At 37.0% G+C, this 19,444-nt stretch overlaps 1 protein-coding gene across 14 annotated transcripts in view; it reads right to left on the bottom strand.

Moving 5' to 3' along the window:
• Positions 1-14,532, bottom strand: part of ATG7 (autophagy related 7) — a 134,054-nt gene extending 119,522 nt beyond the window's left edge. For all 14 annotated transcript variants that reach the window (XR_015701643.1, XR_015701644.1, XR_015701647.1 and 11 more), the window contains exons 1-9: positions 14,474-14,532; positions 9,916-10,126; positions 9,633-9,687; positions 7,762-7,879; positions 6,236-6,313; positions 5,540-5,656; positions 4,043-4,192; positions 1,712-1,800; positions 489-610 (exon numbers count right to left, since the gene is read on the bottom strand). Coding sequence is in view for 4 of the 14 variants with exons in the window: in XM_009476706.2 (XP_009474981.1) it covers positions 489-610; positions 1,712-1,800; positions 4,043-4,192; positions 5,540-5,656; positions 6,236-6,313; positions 7,762-7,879; positions 9,633-9,687; positions 9,916-10,093 (907 nt within the window). In the remaining 10 variants the exon portion in view is untranslated. The remainder of the gene's footprint in view (positions 1-488; positions 611-1,711; positions 1,801-4,042; positions 4,193-5,539; positions 5,657-6,235; positions 6,314-7,761; positions 7,880-9,632; positions 9,688-9,915; positions 10,127-14,473) is intronic.
• Positions 14,533-19,444: the final 4,912 nt, after the last annotated feature.

The raw sequence follows: 19,444 nt of genomic DNA, 5'->3' as shown, positions 1-19,444 counted from the left end.
CATTACAAGTTTATTGTTTTAAAATACATCTGCCTACCTCACTATGGGATTGAAGAAACAATTCCACTCTGCAGCAGGCTTCTACTGTTTTAGAAATAGAAAGTTTGCATCACATGAATTCACTACCATGTGCATTTTTTCTAGCTGAGGAACTGCGTACAAATTTAACAAGAAAAAAGAGACTAATTGCTAATTGCCTGGGTTTTGTATTTCATATGACACCAGGAGGACTTTTTTTTTTTTAAATTAGAAACACAATTCAAGGAGGAAAAAATTGAAAGAGAATATGCTCTCTTCTTTCTTTTTTTGAAGAAGGAACCATTTCCTTTATAGACATTTAAACAGAAATTAAATTTAAAGTCCTTTTGAAATAACTTAGCATAAGCAATGATTTAGTAGTATTAATTTATTTTTTCCATCTTCACAGTGATTGATGAGGGAGGAAAAAAAAGTGGGAAAGATTTATTTTTTTTTTTTAAATGGATTACCTGGGCCAAGGACTCTCTCTGGAAGTTTTATTTCAAAGATAATGCTGTGTGTTATGTCTCTCACTCCTTGCATGGTCCTATCTCTGAAGCAGAGCACTTCAACTGACTGGAGAATGCTGCCCCTGCCGTTTAAAAAAAGATAAATAGAGACAGACATGCAACTTCTTTAATAGGAAAGGGACTTCTTTTAAACATTATTTCACACAGGTTTAGTCTCTTGCAGATTCTGAGTAAGGCTTTTTCTGTTAGTACTGGAACACTTGTTCTGATCAGATATAAATAAAAACAATTACTAGTCATTTTCACATACTAAGCTTGTTGTGAAACAGCTCTAAAGAAATGACACTGTCAGCCTGTCCTCTGTCATTTACACAATACTCCTGGACAAACTGCATATTTAGAGGAATAAAAAGCAAGGAAGCAACAGAGCACACATCAGGTGATACGATGTGCTTTGCCATGGCACAAGCAAGATCCTCTTAGTTCTCAATACAGTATCATTTTTTCCTCCTTGTGATTCAAATCCTCAAGTCAAACAATTGGAACTTTACTGCCTAAAAACCTCTGAATCTCAGAATGTATAAAGCTTTCTGGGCACTTACACATCCTTCTATGCTACAGTTCAGCTAGCAGCCCAGAAAACACCATACCTAACTGAGCATTTCTTCTCCCTGCTGTATGCTTTGTATTAAAATGTAAAAGTCAAAACTATGAAAATGAAACTTAATTACATTTTTGTTACAGCAATCCAATTTTATATGATACTTTAAATGATACTTTTTTTCAAATACCAGAGTGTAAAATCATGTCCTGTCTTCCCAACTTCTGCCCAACAAAAAATTCCAGAAGGTACAGTACAAGAAAACCTAAGAGTATCTAATTTTCAAAATTTAGGTCTACTAGTACTTGGCACTAATTAATTCCATAAAATCATAGAATACTTTAGACAAGATCTGAAACAGCTAGAGGGCATTGGCAGGGTCTGAAGCATGTATTTCCAGGTACATAAATGCACATGAGGATCAGGAATAACAAGAACTTGTGACTGGCAGAAGTAAAACACAGAATAGTATGCAAAATCAGAATCGTTGAAGGTGAGGCACATCAAGGTTAAAAGTTAAAACTCAGGTGGATGATAGAAGTAAACTGCCATGGGGGGAAAAATACCTAATTTGCTATGAACCAATAAATAATATATTTGCGGGAAAGAATAAAATAGATACCATTTGTGGGCTGCCAGGATCAGGAAATTTCTCAGTGGCCATCCTGGATAGTGGGATAAATTACATGGATCATAAACTCCAACTGTCACCTGCAAATAAAATTGCTCTAAATGAGAACTCATCTCTCCATACTGATATTCAGTTCACAGTAAAAGTTATCTGGCATTTCTAATGTAACACTTCTGGATAGAGAATGCCTACACACACATTTTATGTATTTACAAACATTTAATACATAGTCACACTATATTTCAGTCAAGTGTTTGCCACAGCTTTGAGATTTGTTCAGTTTACCCTCTTTATGGACATTCATTTTGCACTACAGTATGTGCACCTTCATTACCTTCCTTAAACATATCATTATGGGACAAGCCCAGTACCTGAAGCCTTGCTCTCAAAACAAAATTCTGTATTGATTTTGGGATGATCAAGAAGTGAAAGGGGACAAACCAGCAAGATGTCAAGTCAAAGGAAAAACAGTATAAAAATAACTTGGAAAGCCAGTCTTCAAGATGAAATCTAAATACAGGAACTGGACACCCTGCTTCATGTTCAACCAATGTAATACCATGCTCGTAATTGAGACTTCTAAACTAGGAGCTTACTTTACAGTCGATGCAGAACCAAAACACATCCAGAGATTAGGAAGATGCCACTGCCTACCTTTAGATATACTGAAAATCTGAACTCGGCCATCACTAGTGGTACGTGTGTCTTTCCCATCTACAGAGCAATTCCCTCCTGCTTCTTTGCCTACAGATGGACTTAAGAGTGACTGGTCTCAACTCTACCACATCAGTGAGGTGTCCCTAGAACAGTCTGAAATGCAGATGAGCCAATCTAATGGATGCAGATAGGGGAAAGAGAGGCCCACTCCTCATCCCTCCTCCCAGCCATACACTGCTACTGCTTTGCAACTGCTGACTCAAGCGGGCCTAAGACCTGTTAGTAAGCGGATTCAATTTCATAAACTAGCAGAAGCAGAAAATTAACTCAGCAACAGCAAAAACATATTTTACTTCCAAGGTGGCAAGTTCATTTGGCTCACTGAAACATAAACAAACTCTACAGGCAGTATTGATGCAACAAATCTTATCCCATAGGTCTAAAATTTTGGCACCTTCCTCCAAAGTGAAGGTTAATGAAGAAATATATTCCAGATGATTACAGATTTCTCTCATGTTAAGAATGTCCCTATCTAATTAAATATACTCTTATCTGTGACCCATTATTGTAGTTATACTACCATTTAAAAACTCAATCTTCACATTCTTACTTTACAAAGAACAACTGAGGACCTAGGTCTTAATTTCAGAAAAACAGATTTGGAAAAGCAAAAAAATAATTGAAGATCAAGTATTATAAAACAGAACTAAATTACTCTTACAAGGTGTGACAAGAGCTCCTTAAAAAAAAAAAATAATCGTCTTTTTTGCACTTATTAGCTCTTCACTATAACTCAGAGTTTTGTTTCCTAACACTTCAGTGGCATGCAAGATAAAAAAAAGTTTGAAGTTCACCAAAAATAAAGACAGTAAAGCATTCAGAAAGGCCTAGCAAAGTTCAGCAGCTGAGCAACGTGATCCAAAACGGAATTCAATGTACATAAACGCAAGCCAGCCAAGCCAGTCAATTCTTGCTGTGATGACATCTGCTTCATGTATCACTGCAATTCTTCCCTAACTGAAAGCAAAAGACAGTACTCACTTTACGCTGAAGGGACATTCATGATCTCTGCATTTAACAAGAAATATCCCAGCCTCTTCTGGTGCACAACCCATCTTATCTTCCAAAATTACAAAGCATTTACCTTGAACATTCTTCAGATACAGATTCCCAGCAATTTTTATCCAAAGCTCTCATGTAATAACACGTATATGCGGCAAAACACACATTGAAAGTTGAAAACTCCCATAACTCTGATTACTGTTACCACAGCCAACAAATACGTAAAGTATATGAGTAACAATTTTTAGTACACGAACAATAAGTGTTTTGCATTACTATAGCCTTGTAGGTAAAGTGGTTGGAAAACTTTAATTGTTATGCTAACTCTTTCACAAACTTATGTTGTTTCTGTTTTGATAATGAGGGAGGCAGAGCATGAAGAACTTAATTTTCAAGCTGACCGTTAATCTGATATAACTGGGCTTTTGCGTAAGAACTAGACACAACTCGACACAAAAATTAATCCAGGCTGCTGGTCTTCAGCTCTTTACCCAGGCTATTCATTGGCCAACCATTGTGTCCACCTCAGTACTACAGACACTTCTCAAACTATTTGTAAATTAAACATTTGTAGGTTATAAAAAGACATAAAATTGTCATTACCTTTCCCCCTTGGTCTTGAAAGAAATCATCCCACTTTTTCAGTAGAGATACCATGACAGAATTGTCATGATACTTGATTAAAAAATAAGGCAAGGCTGTAACCCCCTCTTTCTGGCAAAGTTCATCATATGCTTTCTGAAGTGCTTGAATCTAAAAGCAAAAAGACAACTGTAACCAACAGTTTGAACAATCTTATACAGAAGCACAAAAAGTGTTTTAGCATCTGGGAAGGCTAGCTCACTCAAATAATCTTAGAATATAGCGTATTCAGAAGTTTTAAAGCCCATTATGACCACAATAACTGATTTGTCAATGCAAATTTTAAAATTAACACCGTTGCCACAAACTGATCTACCAATAGACTTTAAGACAAGATAAAAATCTCATTCTGATAACTGTAGTAGCTTCATAAGAAAGTAAATCTGTCCCTCTATTATTAGCAAAAGAACAGAGTCCCATTCAATTTATTTTATATATTTTCAACGTTTAGTTGAAACTCTGTCTTTGGATCATGACAGGTATTTTTATTAATGAGGGTCTTCTGAGAAGAAGAATCATAGAATCATTAAGGTTGGAAAAGACCCTTAAGATCATCGAGTCCAACCGTTAACCTAGCACTGCCAAGTCCACCACTAAACCATGTCCTCAAGCACCACATCTACCCGTCTTTTAAATACCTCCAGGGATGGAGACTCAACCACTTCCCTGGGCAGCCTGTTCCAGTGCCTGACTACTATTTCAGTGAAAAGTTTTTCCTAATATCCAACCTAAACTTCCCCTGGCACAGCTTGAGGCCGTTTCCTCTTGTCTTATCACTTGTTACTTGGGAGAAGAGATCGACCCCCACCTCGCTACAACCTCCTTTCAGGAGGGAACTAAGCATTTTTCACTGAAAAAAAACCAATGTTTCTCATTGATTATTGTGCCATTAAAGCGCCATTCAAGGTTGTGCATTAACTTTTGTCAAAGCAAAAAGGCACATATGGGCAAGTTTTTTTATTTTGTTCTTTTGCATTGTAATATGAAAGAAACTACAAAAAAATGTTAACTTTTCTCCTAAAAAAAAAAATTCCCTATCTAGTTCTTTTTCTTGTCCAATCATGCATTTTACTAACAATTTTGTAATTGCTAATGACTTAGCTCTCCCAGTGGATGCCCCTTTAAAAAAGTTTCTTAAAAATATAATGAGTTTCAAAAACATAGCTATATATTCAATAAGCTGTATATAAAAATTAAAATGAACATAACTGCCTCTTCAAGAATTGTTTGCCACATCTACATCTCAATGAATAAAGCTGAAGGGATGTTAAGCTGAGAGATTTTATATAAAAACAAGAAAAGAGGTAAACAAAAAACCCACATGGAAATAAGAAAAGTGAAGATTTTAAAAGAAATTAGATTCTCAAATTAATTCAGTATGTGCTAACAAAAATATGTTTTACAGCCCACAAAACTGCTTAGTGCTACAGATTTCATAACATTTAGTATTTTGAATACCTGATTTAATGGGAATCTGTCACCAAGACACACTGGTTTCTGAATTATATGTATTCCATCAGGGAAGCAGAGAGCAGGGTAGCAAAACCAGTAATAGAAATGATACTTTTTTAAATCCTAGAAAAAAAATTTTTGTAAAATCAGATAACAAACATATAAATCAAAGTAAATTACAGTTTGGAATACTAATCATAATTGATGGTTGATGATGCTAACCATAGTTCTCTTTACTTCACAAGGCACTGTGTCATGATTTGAGAAAAGAATAAAAAAATACTAGACTTCCCTTCCCTGTATATGTTTTTATTTAAGATTTAAACAGACAGTGTGTGTAAAATACTTTAGCTTTTGTTAGCTGGAGCATTATTTATTAAAACATTCAATTTATTAAACATGAAACAGTTGCTTTACTTTTACTAATATCTATAAGGCTGTCAGATAATCTTATCCATTTGTAGAAAAGAATATCAGATGGCACCAGCATTTTTTTAAAGAATACATCCTAAAATATTTTATATCTGTACAAGAGAATGGCTTATTAGTTTTTTTAAAATGTTTTCAGACATTTGAAGATGTCTGAGAATGATTCTGATAACATTAATACGCTAATACTAATACAGTATTTCTCTTGAAAAGCAACTACTTCATCATTTCCACTACAATCCTCTAAGTATGAGACATATTATCATTACTCACTGCGAATGTCAGCAGCAGGAACCTGTTTAAGAGCATAGGGTTTTCAAGAGCAGCTCCAGATTTTATTGATTCCCATATCTGTCATTGATTGTGGGGACAAGAAGGAAGAGAAAGGGCAGAGAAACAAAATACCAAGGTAGCATGAGAACAGCTGCAGAAATCTTTAATTCTTCCAGATACCTTAAAAATATTGAAATTAACACCCCAGTAATCCACCGTGATCTTTTCCTAACTGATCTCATCCATGCTATTATCTATGCTAAAAGGATTCTAAAGGTAAGACATGCACTCTCTAACACAAAAAATTATGGAAGCTGGGGAACAAGAGGAGCATTAGTTCATGGATCAGGCATGGAGTATCAAACAAAACAAAACAAACCTCATCAGCAACAGTCCCTCATGTATATGCACTAGTAACACTAGCACAATATGGAACATGCTGTGATATTAATATAGCCTTTTATTGCACTCTCATCTTTTTCATTCATGGGATCTATAGATACTAGATATGTGAATAAGCTACTAGGAAATTTAACCAAAAAAATGGAGATATGCAAGAAGGCAGTACACTGCATGTTGGTGAGAAAAGAAGCTATAATACTTCTATGAGGCAGACCCGTTTGGTCTTTGTCTTAAAAAAAAATAAACAAAGAAACAAAAAATACAAGAGCGAATACAGCATTCTGACATTCTCAGTTTCCCTAAAGACAAATATTGCATCATACCTACACGGGCAGGGAAGCACTAGGCCACAGGAACGCAAAATATTCATAGCTTTGAGTGAAGATATGCATGAAAACTTTGCTACTCAAGGCCAGCAGGGAGACAATCAATCTAATTAAAGGAATCAAGGACTGGTCAAAGTGAAGTGTCTCAAAAAGAAAAAGGTTGCCTTAGTTTGATTTTCACTTCTCCCCAAGCTGTGACATTTAATTTAGTTAGTTACAGTGCGAGCAGACTAGCCCCTTCCTTTGACAACTACCTTTTTCTTGCTTTATCTCAGATTTCTGGTTGTTCCAGAGCTTCCCCATAACTTTGTCACACAGGTGTATTGCAATAATCTCAGGTTTAAACCAGGCACTTGCCGGTTTCTGGGTATCAAGACAAATTTTAAAAATGTCTACAGAACTCAAGTCACTGGCAGCTCCAATAGCACTGTTAAAGTGTGGCCTAGTAGAACACTGAATGAAGTTCTCCAAGTATAATTAGCTACTTCCTACTCTCTTGCAAAGAATAGTAAAAAGCAAATATCAAACCTGTCAGTGTTTAAGAGGCATTTGGACAATGCCCTTAATAATATGCTTTAACCTTTGATCAGCCCTGAAGTGGTCAGGCAGTCGGACTTGATGGTCGTTGTAGGTGTCCCCCCCCAACTGAAATATTCTGTTCTATTCCTTTCAGAGTAAGTTAAATCCTGAGGCTATTATATGGGTGAGTATGGACAGTATCTCCAATATTCAGGGCAGAGACTATAAAGCACTTCACTGGCTATTTTGAAACCAGTTGATTTGATTTTTTTGTCTTACCTCATTTGCTTCTTTTTCCAGAAGTGATTTCTTATCGCAGGACTTGAAAGTCTCAAAAGTGTTGGTATTATACAATGTTCCGAAAGCAGGACAGCAGCGTGCTGGTATTGAAGCATTCCTGAATAAAAGAAAGCGAGCTCTGGGAATTGGATACTAACGCCTTTAACATGATCAGCAGTAGTAGCAGTAGCTATCCTATGGTGTAAGGTTGCCCTGAAATTGTTAAATGATGAGGCACAGTAATAAAAGTTAACGACAGTTCTAACGAAAATGTTTTTATGATCATAATGCTTTATTGAACATGCATTGGTATAAGAACCTGTGCAAATACACATCTATATTATGACTTCAAAAATACATCAGGCATCTGTATTACCTCTAGCAAGGTGCCATTACATCACAGATTGAAGATTTTAAAATTCCATTCAAATACAAACTATGACATTTGTGATTTGCACTAAGAAAAAATTAAGACTGAACTTGAGATGTCAATATTTCATTCACGTAAAGAGTTATTCAGTTAAAATTTTATGTTTAAAAGACATCCCAAAGGAAGCCTAAACCAGACAAAAGATTAAGTAGGTTTTATAGTTTCTAACATTGTCAGCTGGAGAAGCTGCTGTTTGTAAACAACAGTATATATTCTTCCCCCTTTTTGAATGTAAATTAGGTAAAAAACTACAATATTCCCTGATTTATTTCACTGACTCCTTTAACTCATTCTCTCAAATTGATGTTTCTGACCACTGCTAACACTCAAATACAGCAAATGTTTAAGTTACATAATAAATACACATGATGTAGTTTCCACAAATTTTTAAAGCTAAAAGGGAACTCTTCATGATCATCTAAACTGACTACCTAAAGTACAGAAACAGAAGCACAAAAAATTACTACAGTAGAAGGAATAACTAAGCACTGCATAAATAGACCTTTCAGAATTTTATTTTTGTCATAACATTTAAGAGTTCAAATACCTTGGTACCATCCATTTTTTCCTAATCTGAAACTCCCATTCCCAATACCACAGCTTTCTTCCAATTGCACTCCGCTGCATATGCTTTCAGTATCGTACCTAAAAGTTCTTATGTAAGAATTAATGGAATAATATGTCTTACGAAATTGTCTCAAAATGCACAAAGCCTCACTAGGCTCCTAGCATTCTCACCAAGCAAGGCAGAGAAAGTCGCTTCTGTGATTTACAACTTCATAATCCAGTGGTTTCAAATAAACAAGATACTAACTACAAGGACATCTGTTCCTGTGTTAGTTATACTAACTTAGGCATTTGCTGGACATGAAAAATATGTGGGAAAAATATTTCCCCTCTCATCTAATTTTTGCTATGTACACTGAGCAGCTTTGGTTTACCTTTCACTTTGGGGGTAAACGCAGAAGTATAAAATTCCAGCCATAAAGTTTAAATAGTTTGGAACATATTACAATGTAACAACTAAGGACTGTAAAAACTATTTTGAGATCCTAATTCTAATGATGAGTAAATAAAGTAAATAAAGATCTAAGGAAAAATTTGACCAGAAGTCAGATGACTGAAATATCCTCCCTTACACAGAAGAGCCGAAAAAATGGAAAAAAATGGTATTGTATATAAGCTTCTATACAAACAGTGAGTGAATCTGAGACTTACCAGAATATTTTAAACTTGGCCCTTCAAATGAATATACTATGTCAGACACAGGGAGCTAATGTTTGTGACTCAAAGCAGCCTCTCCACTGTTATGAAGTTCATGAAAATGTGTATTTATTTTCATGTGGAATTTGTCCAAGTAATATTATATATCAAAGCATTACTGTTATGCAAGGAAAGTGTCTTCACATATGAATTAAGGTAAACCACAGTACATACTTACATATCAAAGGCACTAAACTCCAACGTCAAGCGAGCTGGCAAACCCAAAGGATCACCTGCACAAAAAGCAGCAACATGCTTCTTTTAAACTGCAATACATAAATTAATTTGCCTCTTTTTGTTACTATAAGTTATAAATTACCCACAGACACACCAGAATTCACAGCTCACCCAGCCACGTTTTCTAACGTTTCAGCAAAATACCTAAAATATGTTACACAAATACTTAGAGTAATGACAGAAGAAACCCAAACTATTAGGCAAGATGTTCAGTTTCTACCTACCATTGTAGTAGTATCCTTTGATAACTTTTGGTGTTTCATCCAATCGGTACTCATTGAGTTTCTTCTGGGTTAGTTCATGCCAGAATCCTGCATCCAAAGCACTACTGAAGGGAGCAAACTGCAGCTTTGAGACTCCAGGATCTACAGGATGGTGCACCTCATTACTGGCAGCTGCCATGATTTTAGTTAATGACCACTGTTAAACAGAACTCTGTAAAAGCAGATATGCCTGATAAGTATATTCTCAAGTGACCGTATTACTCATGACTACTCAAAGCTTCTTTTTAATACATTTTGTTCAGTTAAAGTGTAGAAAGCCTTACTCCTCCTAACGTCTAAGTAACCCCAATTATTAAAATCAGCAACCATAGGTCCTTTCTGTCCAAGCAAAGTCCTTCCAGTTTCTTGTATATAAAATTATGGAAGGCAAGTACATGTTCTGTTTGGCCAAGCTGCCTAGAAGGATTTGATTTCCTGACAGACGTTCCACAATTTCTTCTATTACTTAGGATACTACATCTGCACTATGTACTTCTGAGTTACATCTTGTACTGTGCTGCCACAGATAAAAATAACAAAATGCTAAACCCTGTATCTGCACTCCTTCTGTTATCTAGATATCTGTCTAAAAGCCTATTAGTACTATTTAAGTTCTGATGGCATTTAAAAGTCAAACTAATATTTCATTTAGCTAGGTCTTAACTCTCAGCCTGTGGTGAGAGTTCAACACTCATTTACAAATTAACAAGTGAAGTTAGCAAAGGGAAACTAAAAGCAAGAAAAGTCTTGCAGGCAATGAAGGGCAAAGCTGGAAACAAAACCTAGAACTTCCTTAATAGTTGCACTAGCCATTAGAAAGTCAACATGATGTACAAGTCTAAATTACTTCCTTACAGTTCTTACCTCCTAAAGGTCTTTGCATATGGGGAGCATTTATTTTATTTTTTTTTAACCCAAATCACTACTCCACATTGGCTGAATGGTATTCCTGTAAGCACATAGTCTTCAGTTCACAACACTTTCAAATGTCAGGATTTTAGACACTACCCCAGAATGAGGAGTAAAACATTTAAACTGGGCTACCAAAGGTCTCTAACTAGGCATAACAGTTCCCTTGCTCACGTTAGCAGCAGCATCCACTTCACTGTGAGGTGATTCAGCTCAATCTTGAAAACTCATCAAATAAAAATGTTGCCCTCAAGAATCTCCTTTACTTACTGTCAGTATTCCTCTTCATGTCTACACCTACACATACTAAGATGCAAGTTCCAGAGATATAGTCCATGGCACAGAGTATTCAGATATACATCTAGGGGGTGTATCTCCTATTACGCATTCCATTCTGTCTTTAACTGTCTAGCTAAGATAACCATCAATGTTGCAAAACAAGGATTTGCTACATATTAAAAATAAGATTTTAAAGTATTAGTTTTAAAACTCCTCACAAAGATGCGAGCATATGCTATTTATCACAACACATCCACCTACCAAGCTAGCAACTGCTGTTCTAAGTCCAAAAGGGAGATCAACAGCTATCAATTTAGCTTTTGTTTGCAATGCTTATCAAATCAACCACTTGAACTCAACCAATCTTGAAATGATTCCTTCAATTAACTAATTTTTAAAGACTAAATGTTTTAGTTTGCACAACATAATCCGATGTGATTGCCTTTTGTTACTGATCCTTCACAACACCCATTACCTTTACACATAGATCCATGGTAGGATTTTACATACAGAAAAATCAAAAACAGGTTCCCAGCATACCTGTTATCTCACACCAATCTAAATAGATGCACTACAGTTTTGCTGTACTGTAGCTTGGACTGAATTGAACCGTTCCAAGTTTTTTGTCTTGTGAAGTCACTTGTGCAACAGAAACAGAGCTTACATGCTTTTCTTTCATGCTTTTTAGAACAGGGGGAAAGGTACAAGAGGTAGTTTTAATTTCTTAATAACTGCCAAATAGCCAGTTCATCTCTGGAAAAATTTCTCAAATGTGTCAAAATTAATTTGAGAAAGACACGGTTATGCTTTTCCTTACACGATACTTCTTTAGACAGTCTTCAGTTTAATCCAGCTATTACTTCTTTCCTTCTACATTCAGTTTATACAACTTATCTCCTTCTAGTGTAAATGCATTCCTTACTTGCTGGTAAATTGTGGAATGTGGTTTTCTGGGTACAGGTCTGAGGTTTTCTGTATTTTTCATGGTGAAAGCTCTATGTTTCAGTTCTGTCATGATGTCTTGCTTTAACTGGCATATTGCAAATATGCCATTTTGTTCCCTCTGTACTCCCCAGGTTTGTTTTGGTTTTTTTTTTTTCCATTTTCTTAATTTTTAACAGCAACTGGAATTTGTGGTAATGTGAATTTTGATAGCTTACTTGAAAAACCTTTGAAATCTCTTCATTAGCATAGAAAAAAGAGTCAATTTCTTTAAACTTTGCAAGTACTAGAACTATAAAACAGCAGAACTAACTGCACGGAATTTTCTGACCATTTTTATAAACTTCTTTTTCTGTGTGTAAGTTGTAGAAGTAGTCACATGAATTAGTAAACATTTAGCTTTTACTACTACATAGGTCTTAAGCCTTACAAAATTTTTTGTTTTGCAACTCAACGTCACAGAAAAGAGGCAATTGTTTGTCATATAGGTGTTAGCAATAACAGAGTCAGATTACATGGTACTTGATGCCAAGACTTCCATAGTAAAACTTTTATTCAGTGGTTCAACAGCTGCCTAGTCAATATTAATACATTAAATTCCCTCTCAACTTCTTTCAGAAGTTTAGGAAGGTATTACTTAACACTTTTTATTATTATTAATAGCAAAAACCAACACCAAGTTGTTACTTTCCTTACCAGACAAGCTCTATTAAAACTAGAAGTTTACTGATTTTGAATTTTCTCTAAGTTAAACATTTCACCAGTGTAAAAACTATGTGGTAAGCAATAAAAACTTCTATACCCTGGACGATTAACCATTAAAAAAAGCTAATATTCTTTTTCAACCTTTGAAACGGTAAAGTTTTCATTTTGCGTTTTTGTTGTTGTTGTTATTAAAATAAGTACATGACATGCCCAACACTAAAGTATATTGTCAAACACTTTAAATGATCAAGAAGCCAGATGACAGTACCTAGCATTACCTGAGTAACAAACACTGAAAATACCAACCTAAAAGCATCCACAGGGAATGAATTTTAACACCCTACTTATTTTCATTATTATTGTACCTAAAGCATTATTATTACAAACCTGAAGAAATAAAAACAGGGGGCCTCGCTATACTATGTGCATACAGAGAAGCATATACAATCATTTCTGATGTATTGACACTTTTGAAAATATTCTTTAATGTACTTTGATGTAAATATTCACTTACATGCTTTCTTAACATAAGATGAGTAAGCCAAGGTAAATTTGTGCAACAAATTTTAGAATACTGAAATAAAAGATGAAATGTAAACATTTTGTAGAAGTTGTGTACAGAAATTCACATACAGCCTCTAACAGTAGTAACAGTCACTAGAAGAATATAATAAACAAAGAAAGAAGAAATAAAGACATCCAAAACTTTAAATGTATAACCAACTCTGAGTTTCAAAAGAGCCCAGTTGAAAAAATGTTCTTGAGGTGAAAATATTTACCAGTATACTTAAGACACTCCTAAGTTCTGTGACTGGTAGGAAATTTAAGAAGCGTAATTAGCAAGGTTAACTCGAATTAAAGATGCACTATCAGTGCTAGCACTTGTTCTTAAATATGCAGGCATTTAAAACTGATCTAATGGAGGAATATATTAAGGAAAAACGTGCCAAGACTTTTAATAATATTTGTCTTCCCCCTGACAGACATAATTAATCTGTTGTAAAAGTACAATTAGCAGTTTAACAGCTTTTAAAACTATCATAAAGTTACAGGTTTTAAACCAAACTCACATAACCCCCTAAAATCTACCGCTTTTTTACAAAACTTTTTGCTCTGTGGTCCAGAGTTGACTGTTTTGAAGACCTCCTTTATATCCAGGTAGGAAAGTTTCCTTTACTGTTTCCTACCACTACCTAAGGGGCACTTTCAGAAAAGCTGGTTCCTGGCTGACGGACGGTAAGCTCATCTGCTGTCCATTATCAAGCCCATTTTCTTCCCAAGTCGTCCCCATTTCTAATAACATTATTGACACAAAAAGGCGGCCTTTGGCACCTGGGGCCAACCTGCTCCGCAAGCTCTCGGCGCACAGCCCCGCAGCGGGGCCCGCCACCCCCGCCTCTCTCTCTCCTCACGCCGGCAGGGGACCGGCCACACCACATGAGGCGGCCCCCGCCCGCCTTTCGGGACTGGAGCCCCAGCTCCCGTTCGTCCGTCAGCCCGCCCCGAGGCTCTCCCGCCCGGGTGCCCGCGGCGGGCCGGCCCCAGCGACCCGAGGCCCGGGGACACACCGACCTCGAGGGGCGCGGGGGGGAAAAGGGAAACCCGCAGGCAGCAGGAGCCTGAGGGAGGGCCAGCCGCCCGCAGCAGCCCCCGAGCGCAACCGGCACGCACACAGACCGCTCACCGGCTACACCGCTCTTTACTTCCTGCGTTTCCTGGTGGCACGGCGGAGTGACGTCATGCTGCCTCGGCCACGTGACGTTACGCAGGCGCTGCAGGTCGGTTGGCTCTGCCCGAGGCGGGGCTGTCGGGTCCTGTCAGCCGGGTCCGTCCGTCAGTCAGGCGAGCCCCTGGCCGGAGCCGGGGCAGGGCGGGATGTGGCCCCTTGCGCGGGCGCCCGCGTAAGCGGAGAGTTCGACTCCTGTGACGGAACGGCCCGCCAGCCTTACCTCAGCGCCTTACCTCTCCGTGTGGTGGCAGGGCGCGGTGTGTGGCGGTGCCCGCCCCCGTCTCCGCAGGCTGTAACTGTGTGTGTAACAATTGTGCGAATAGACAAGCAAGCATGAGGTAGGCTCATTTTACTGCTCCTGGCACCAGTGAAAAATGAAGCGATGTGGACTAAAACCTACCTTTTCCTCCACCGTGGTTATGACTTCTGCATGAATCTGCACAAGGATGCTCTGGCTTGAATATGGTCCTGATGTTCTAGTAAAGTATTCAGGGAGTCAATGTGAGTGAGCAAGGCGTCCGCGCAGCTGTGAGAAATAACCGTGTTGGGGCTGAGTTGGGAAAACATAGCCAGTGGGTCAGGTGTGACTATTTCCCTCTACTCTGCAGTCCTGTGACTGCATCTGGAGTTAGGTGTCCAGGTTTGTGTCCCCCTCCAACTTCCCCGGTACGAGAGAGAGATCGCAAACTGACAGGAGGCCAAGCAGAGGGTCACTGAAATGGTCTGGAGGCTGGAGCATTTGACATGAGATGCTGGGAGAGCTGGGTTTGCTTTGTGTGGAGAAAAACGAAGCTAAAGGGGGTTTAATGGAAGTCTTACATAACCTGAAGTGGAGAATATGGAGGCAAATTCTTCTCAGAGATGCACAGCAAAAAGCAGGAAGGAAAAGGACATGTGTCAAAACAAGGAAAATTCCAAATGAATATATAGAGAAAAATTTGCCTGATGTGGCTGGTTAAGCACTGGAATAGGTTCCCAGAGACACTTTGTAATCTCCATCCTCAAGGACTTGACTGCACAAGCCTCTGAGCAACATGATCTGACTTTCATCTTAGCTCTGGTTTGAGGTGGAGGTTAGACTAGATGGCATCCAGAAGTCCCTTCCAACCTAAATTTTTTAATGAGTCTATATTGATTTTTGCAGATCTAGAATACAGAACAAAGTATGTTTTCTACAAAACAAGCATTACCTCTTAGATACTTTATGTCATTTACCTATCAGGGAAAACAAATTTGCCAGAGCTGCCTTCCATTTTGGGGCACACAATACTGTAGTAACACCCATATTGCAGAAACTGCCAGCAAAATTGGGAGTGAGCCTCAGGGGAAAAGCCACCAGTCAGATAAGCCTGGGTAAGGTCACATAAAGACAATTGTTCAGGCAGCATTAGGGGAAAATTTTTATTGCTGCTAATTATGTGAATTTAGACCCAATGTTTGGATAGAGGAACTTGCTGTAGAGCATGGGCTGAATAGACCTTCCACGAATTTCACAAATAAAACAAATTGGAATAAACTTGGGAAGTTTGCTATACATGCTACACCTTGATTCTAACTGCATTACGTCAGTCAAATTCTGCAATTCCTCATTCTGCATGCCACTCACTTTATTAGTATTAGTAATACCTTTACTCTGTTGGTTTACCTTGTGAGATCTTCCTATGAGCAAAAAAAAGTGTCTGTAATAAACATGAGAATAGTAATCAACTAGAAGACAGGCTCTTTAAAAACAAGGAACAAATCTGTTGGGTGTTTTTGGCACATATTTCTGTAGGTAGGACTTCCAATTTCCCCACGCAAAATCTTGCAGCAAGGGGAAATCATCCTGGAATTGAAGATGAGAATAAAATAGAAGCAGATTCAAACTCATCCATTCTTGGGGCATATGGACTCAACATGTTTCGGAGAAGATAACTTCTCAGAATTATTTAGTTCAGATTAGATTCTGTTATAAATTTTAATTGAAATAATATTTATTTAGGTTTATATAGTGCTTTCAATTTAAGGATTTAAATGAATTTTATACAACATTCTCAGTGAACAAGATCACAAAATATAGGCAGAACCTGGCAGAACTATTCTGTCAATTTATTTACGAAAAATACTGTCAAAAGTCATCTAGTCCTATGCTGTACACCTATTACTGCCGCAGGGGTGGGACACTGCAAAATTAAAAGTCTGTTATAGAAATGAATACTAGAATCAGTAGTGGAAGAACGTAGGAGTATGCTGAAAAAGGTATCATCTTGCAGTTGCCATGTTGATAGACTTCTGTGAGCATGGTCACTAATTTCCCTGGCACAGGTGGGTGCCTCTCCTATGAGCACTTTGATATGATACAGAGAAACAGCGGTTACCCCTCAAAGAACTGAGTTGAGGGTCTATTTGTATATAGTAAGGAGGAAATCAGATTGCCAGGTAGGAGATCTGAGTTTAGGTCCCAGGTCTGACTGTGTTGTTTTTGAAGACTAAGTTATGCCTGATCAAAACAAAAGGTATTTGATTTTACTCAAGGCATTCAATTTAATTACACAATAGGCATTCATTTTAATTACACAGTGCTAATGTGTAACAATGGGTGCTGTGTATTTCTTTTAAGGCATATTTTAATTGAAACATATCAGAGTTCAAACACAAGATATCTTGGTAGACAAAACAAAATGATAAAGGATACAAATCTTGTTAAAAATGGAAGCATTGTTAGATTTACCAGATGTCAATATGGTTTTAACCATTACCATACAGAAATGTACATCTCTTTCAGTTGGAACTCTTTTTAACTGGTGGAGATCTCAAATGACAATTTTGTAGTAGCCTGATATGTGTGCTCATGTGTCTTGTGCATGTATAGAATGTACATCTGACATTTGATTTTTTTATATTTCTATTATAGGCTGTAAGATGACTGTGTAGAAATGATCTATTCCAGTATCAGGTATGTACCATTTTTAAAGATAATTTGGAATGTAGTATCAGGAGTGTAAACTATTTTCATGAGCTATTTCTCTCACAGTGTTAACATTAATTGTTCTTTTTACCACCTAATTCTTCAATAGACAAATAATTTGATGAAAATTAGTAATTTTGTCATTGTACTTAAGGAACAAAAGTGAATATGTTTGCATAGTATTTAAACTTAACTTGGCATTTCCAAATATACTAATTCTCATTCTGGTGGAGGGAATGCATGCATTGAAACTTTCAGGTGTATTCTTACACCTCACCATTAAGAACTTAAGCCATCCCAGCTAAGTTAGGAGGATAGTCCTCTAGCATCCCTGATAGCGGTGGAAAGATACAACAATCTGCAGAATTTGGGACCTGCTCTAGAACTATTCAGAGGTGTCTATGGTGCTTCTATATTAATTTTAGGATTAGAAATAAATTTTTAAAGTGAATCTTTCAGTCATTTTCATTTATTGTGCTATCACAAAGTGGTCTCACAGAGCATGTAATGGAGTCCTTTTAGATGATGGAATGAAACCAAAATGTGCACCTACATTAATGTTTCCTTTATTGAGTGCCCCATTTCCTGAAAATAATATGGGAAAAGAAACATGTACTAGATGGCAGGATCCACTTGCTAATTGCACCCCTCCTTTAATAAACTTCAATGATACACAGTATTTGATGCAGAAATCCAGAATTCTTCTCCTTACCCGCTAGATGTCACCATTTACACAGAAAAATTTGTGAGAATATATTTTTCTGCCTGTTAAAAGCGAGGTTGATTGTTCTGACCACACCTTAATCAAAGTAGAACTCCAGTCCAAGAAATTCCAAGAAATTTGTTATGTTCTTTTAAAGCTGTGCATCCTCTGACCTTGTTTATTAACTGGCAAACATTGAAAATATTTTACAGGAAACGATACATGGCTTCCTTATTCCATATTCTCTTGAGGCTTGGCCCCACGTGGTAGTAGGCTTCTCCATTCCTTACCCTAGTTTGCTTTCCTCTGCTTCTCTTACATCCAGAGTCATTTGAATTGCCTATTCAGTAAAATAAACTGGTAAATCCTGTTAGGTACCTTGCTAATTGGAAGTTTTAAATAGGCAGTATCCTCTTTTCCTATTTTATTATTATCTATTATAGCTATCACATCAGAGAAGCCCACTGTGACAACTTCCCCTGTCTTTATTATTAACACAGTTACACTAAGATTATGGATAAAAATGAAGGGAGATAAAAAAATATTCAGGCAGCTTTATTTGCCTGGGTTTAGCTGTTCTGTGTTTGAATGTTCTTTAATTGTACCAGAGGTATTCTTTATTATAATCATCATAATTTTTAGACTAATTTTCAGGGATTTTGTTTAGGTTGCTGTTTCATGTATTAATACATTTTAAAGTCAGAAAAGGCAACTGTCATGATCAAGAGGATAAACTTCTTGATAGCTCTAAGTAGTCCTTGGGTGAGCATGTTTCAGCAGTGTACACTAATAACTGTAGCTGACTTAGTGTGCTTTTTTATTTCCTCAGGGATAGGAAAGATCATAAAGGCTGTGAATCTGAGCAATTGTTTGTGAAAGGCCATTGGATTAGAACATATGTTTCAAAAGATGCTGCTTTGTAGTCCAAAAGAAAGCGTATTTTACTACTTGTGCAGATACTGCTCCCGCAGTGAAAAAGTTGTCTGAATTCTGGAATAAATTTTGCTGCTTCTATATTCTGTCTCTGTATTTTGCCTTTTTTTCTCCTAGATTTGAGTTCCCTAATTGCAGTTTTTCCTGCATGCTACTTGAGACCAAAGTCAACTAATCTCTGAACCTTGTATGATACATTGAAATAGACTGAATTTAAGTTTATTCCTTTAACACATTTTTCCAATTTATTAAAATGCGGAGATATTAGGGCTTCATTTAATATTGAATACTTTAAATACAACTATTGACATTCAAGTGTTTAATTCAGAGAAATAAAACTGAC

Source organism: Nipponia nippon, unplaced genomic scaffold (assembly GCF_047370975.1).
Source record: "Nipponia nippon isolate SJK-2023a ecotype South Korea unplaced genomic scaffold, ASM4737097v1 scaffold_9, whole genome shotgun sequence".
NCBI classification, from domain to species: Eukaryota; Metazoa; Chordata; class Aves; order Pelecaniformes; family Threskiornithidae; genus Nipponia; species Nipponia nippon.
The sequence above is the reverse complement of the archived record's forward strand: the minus strand, read 5'-3'. Positions and strand labels throughout refer to the sequence as shown.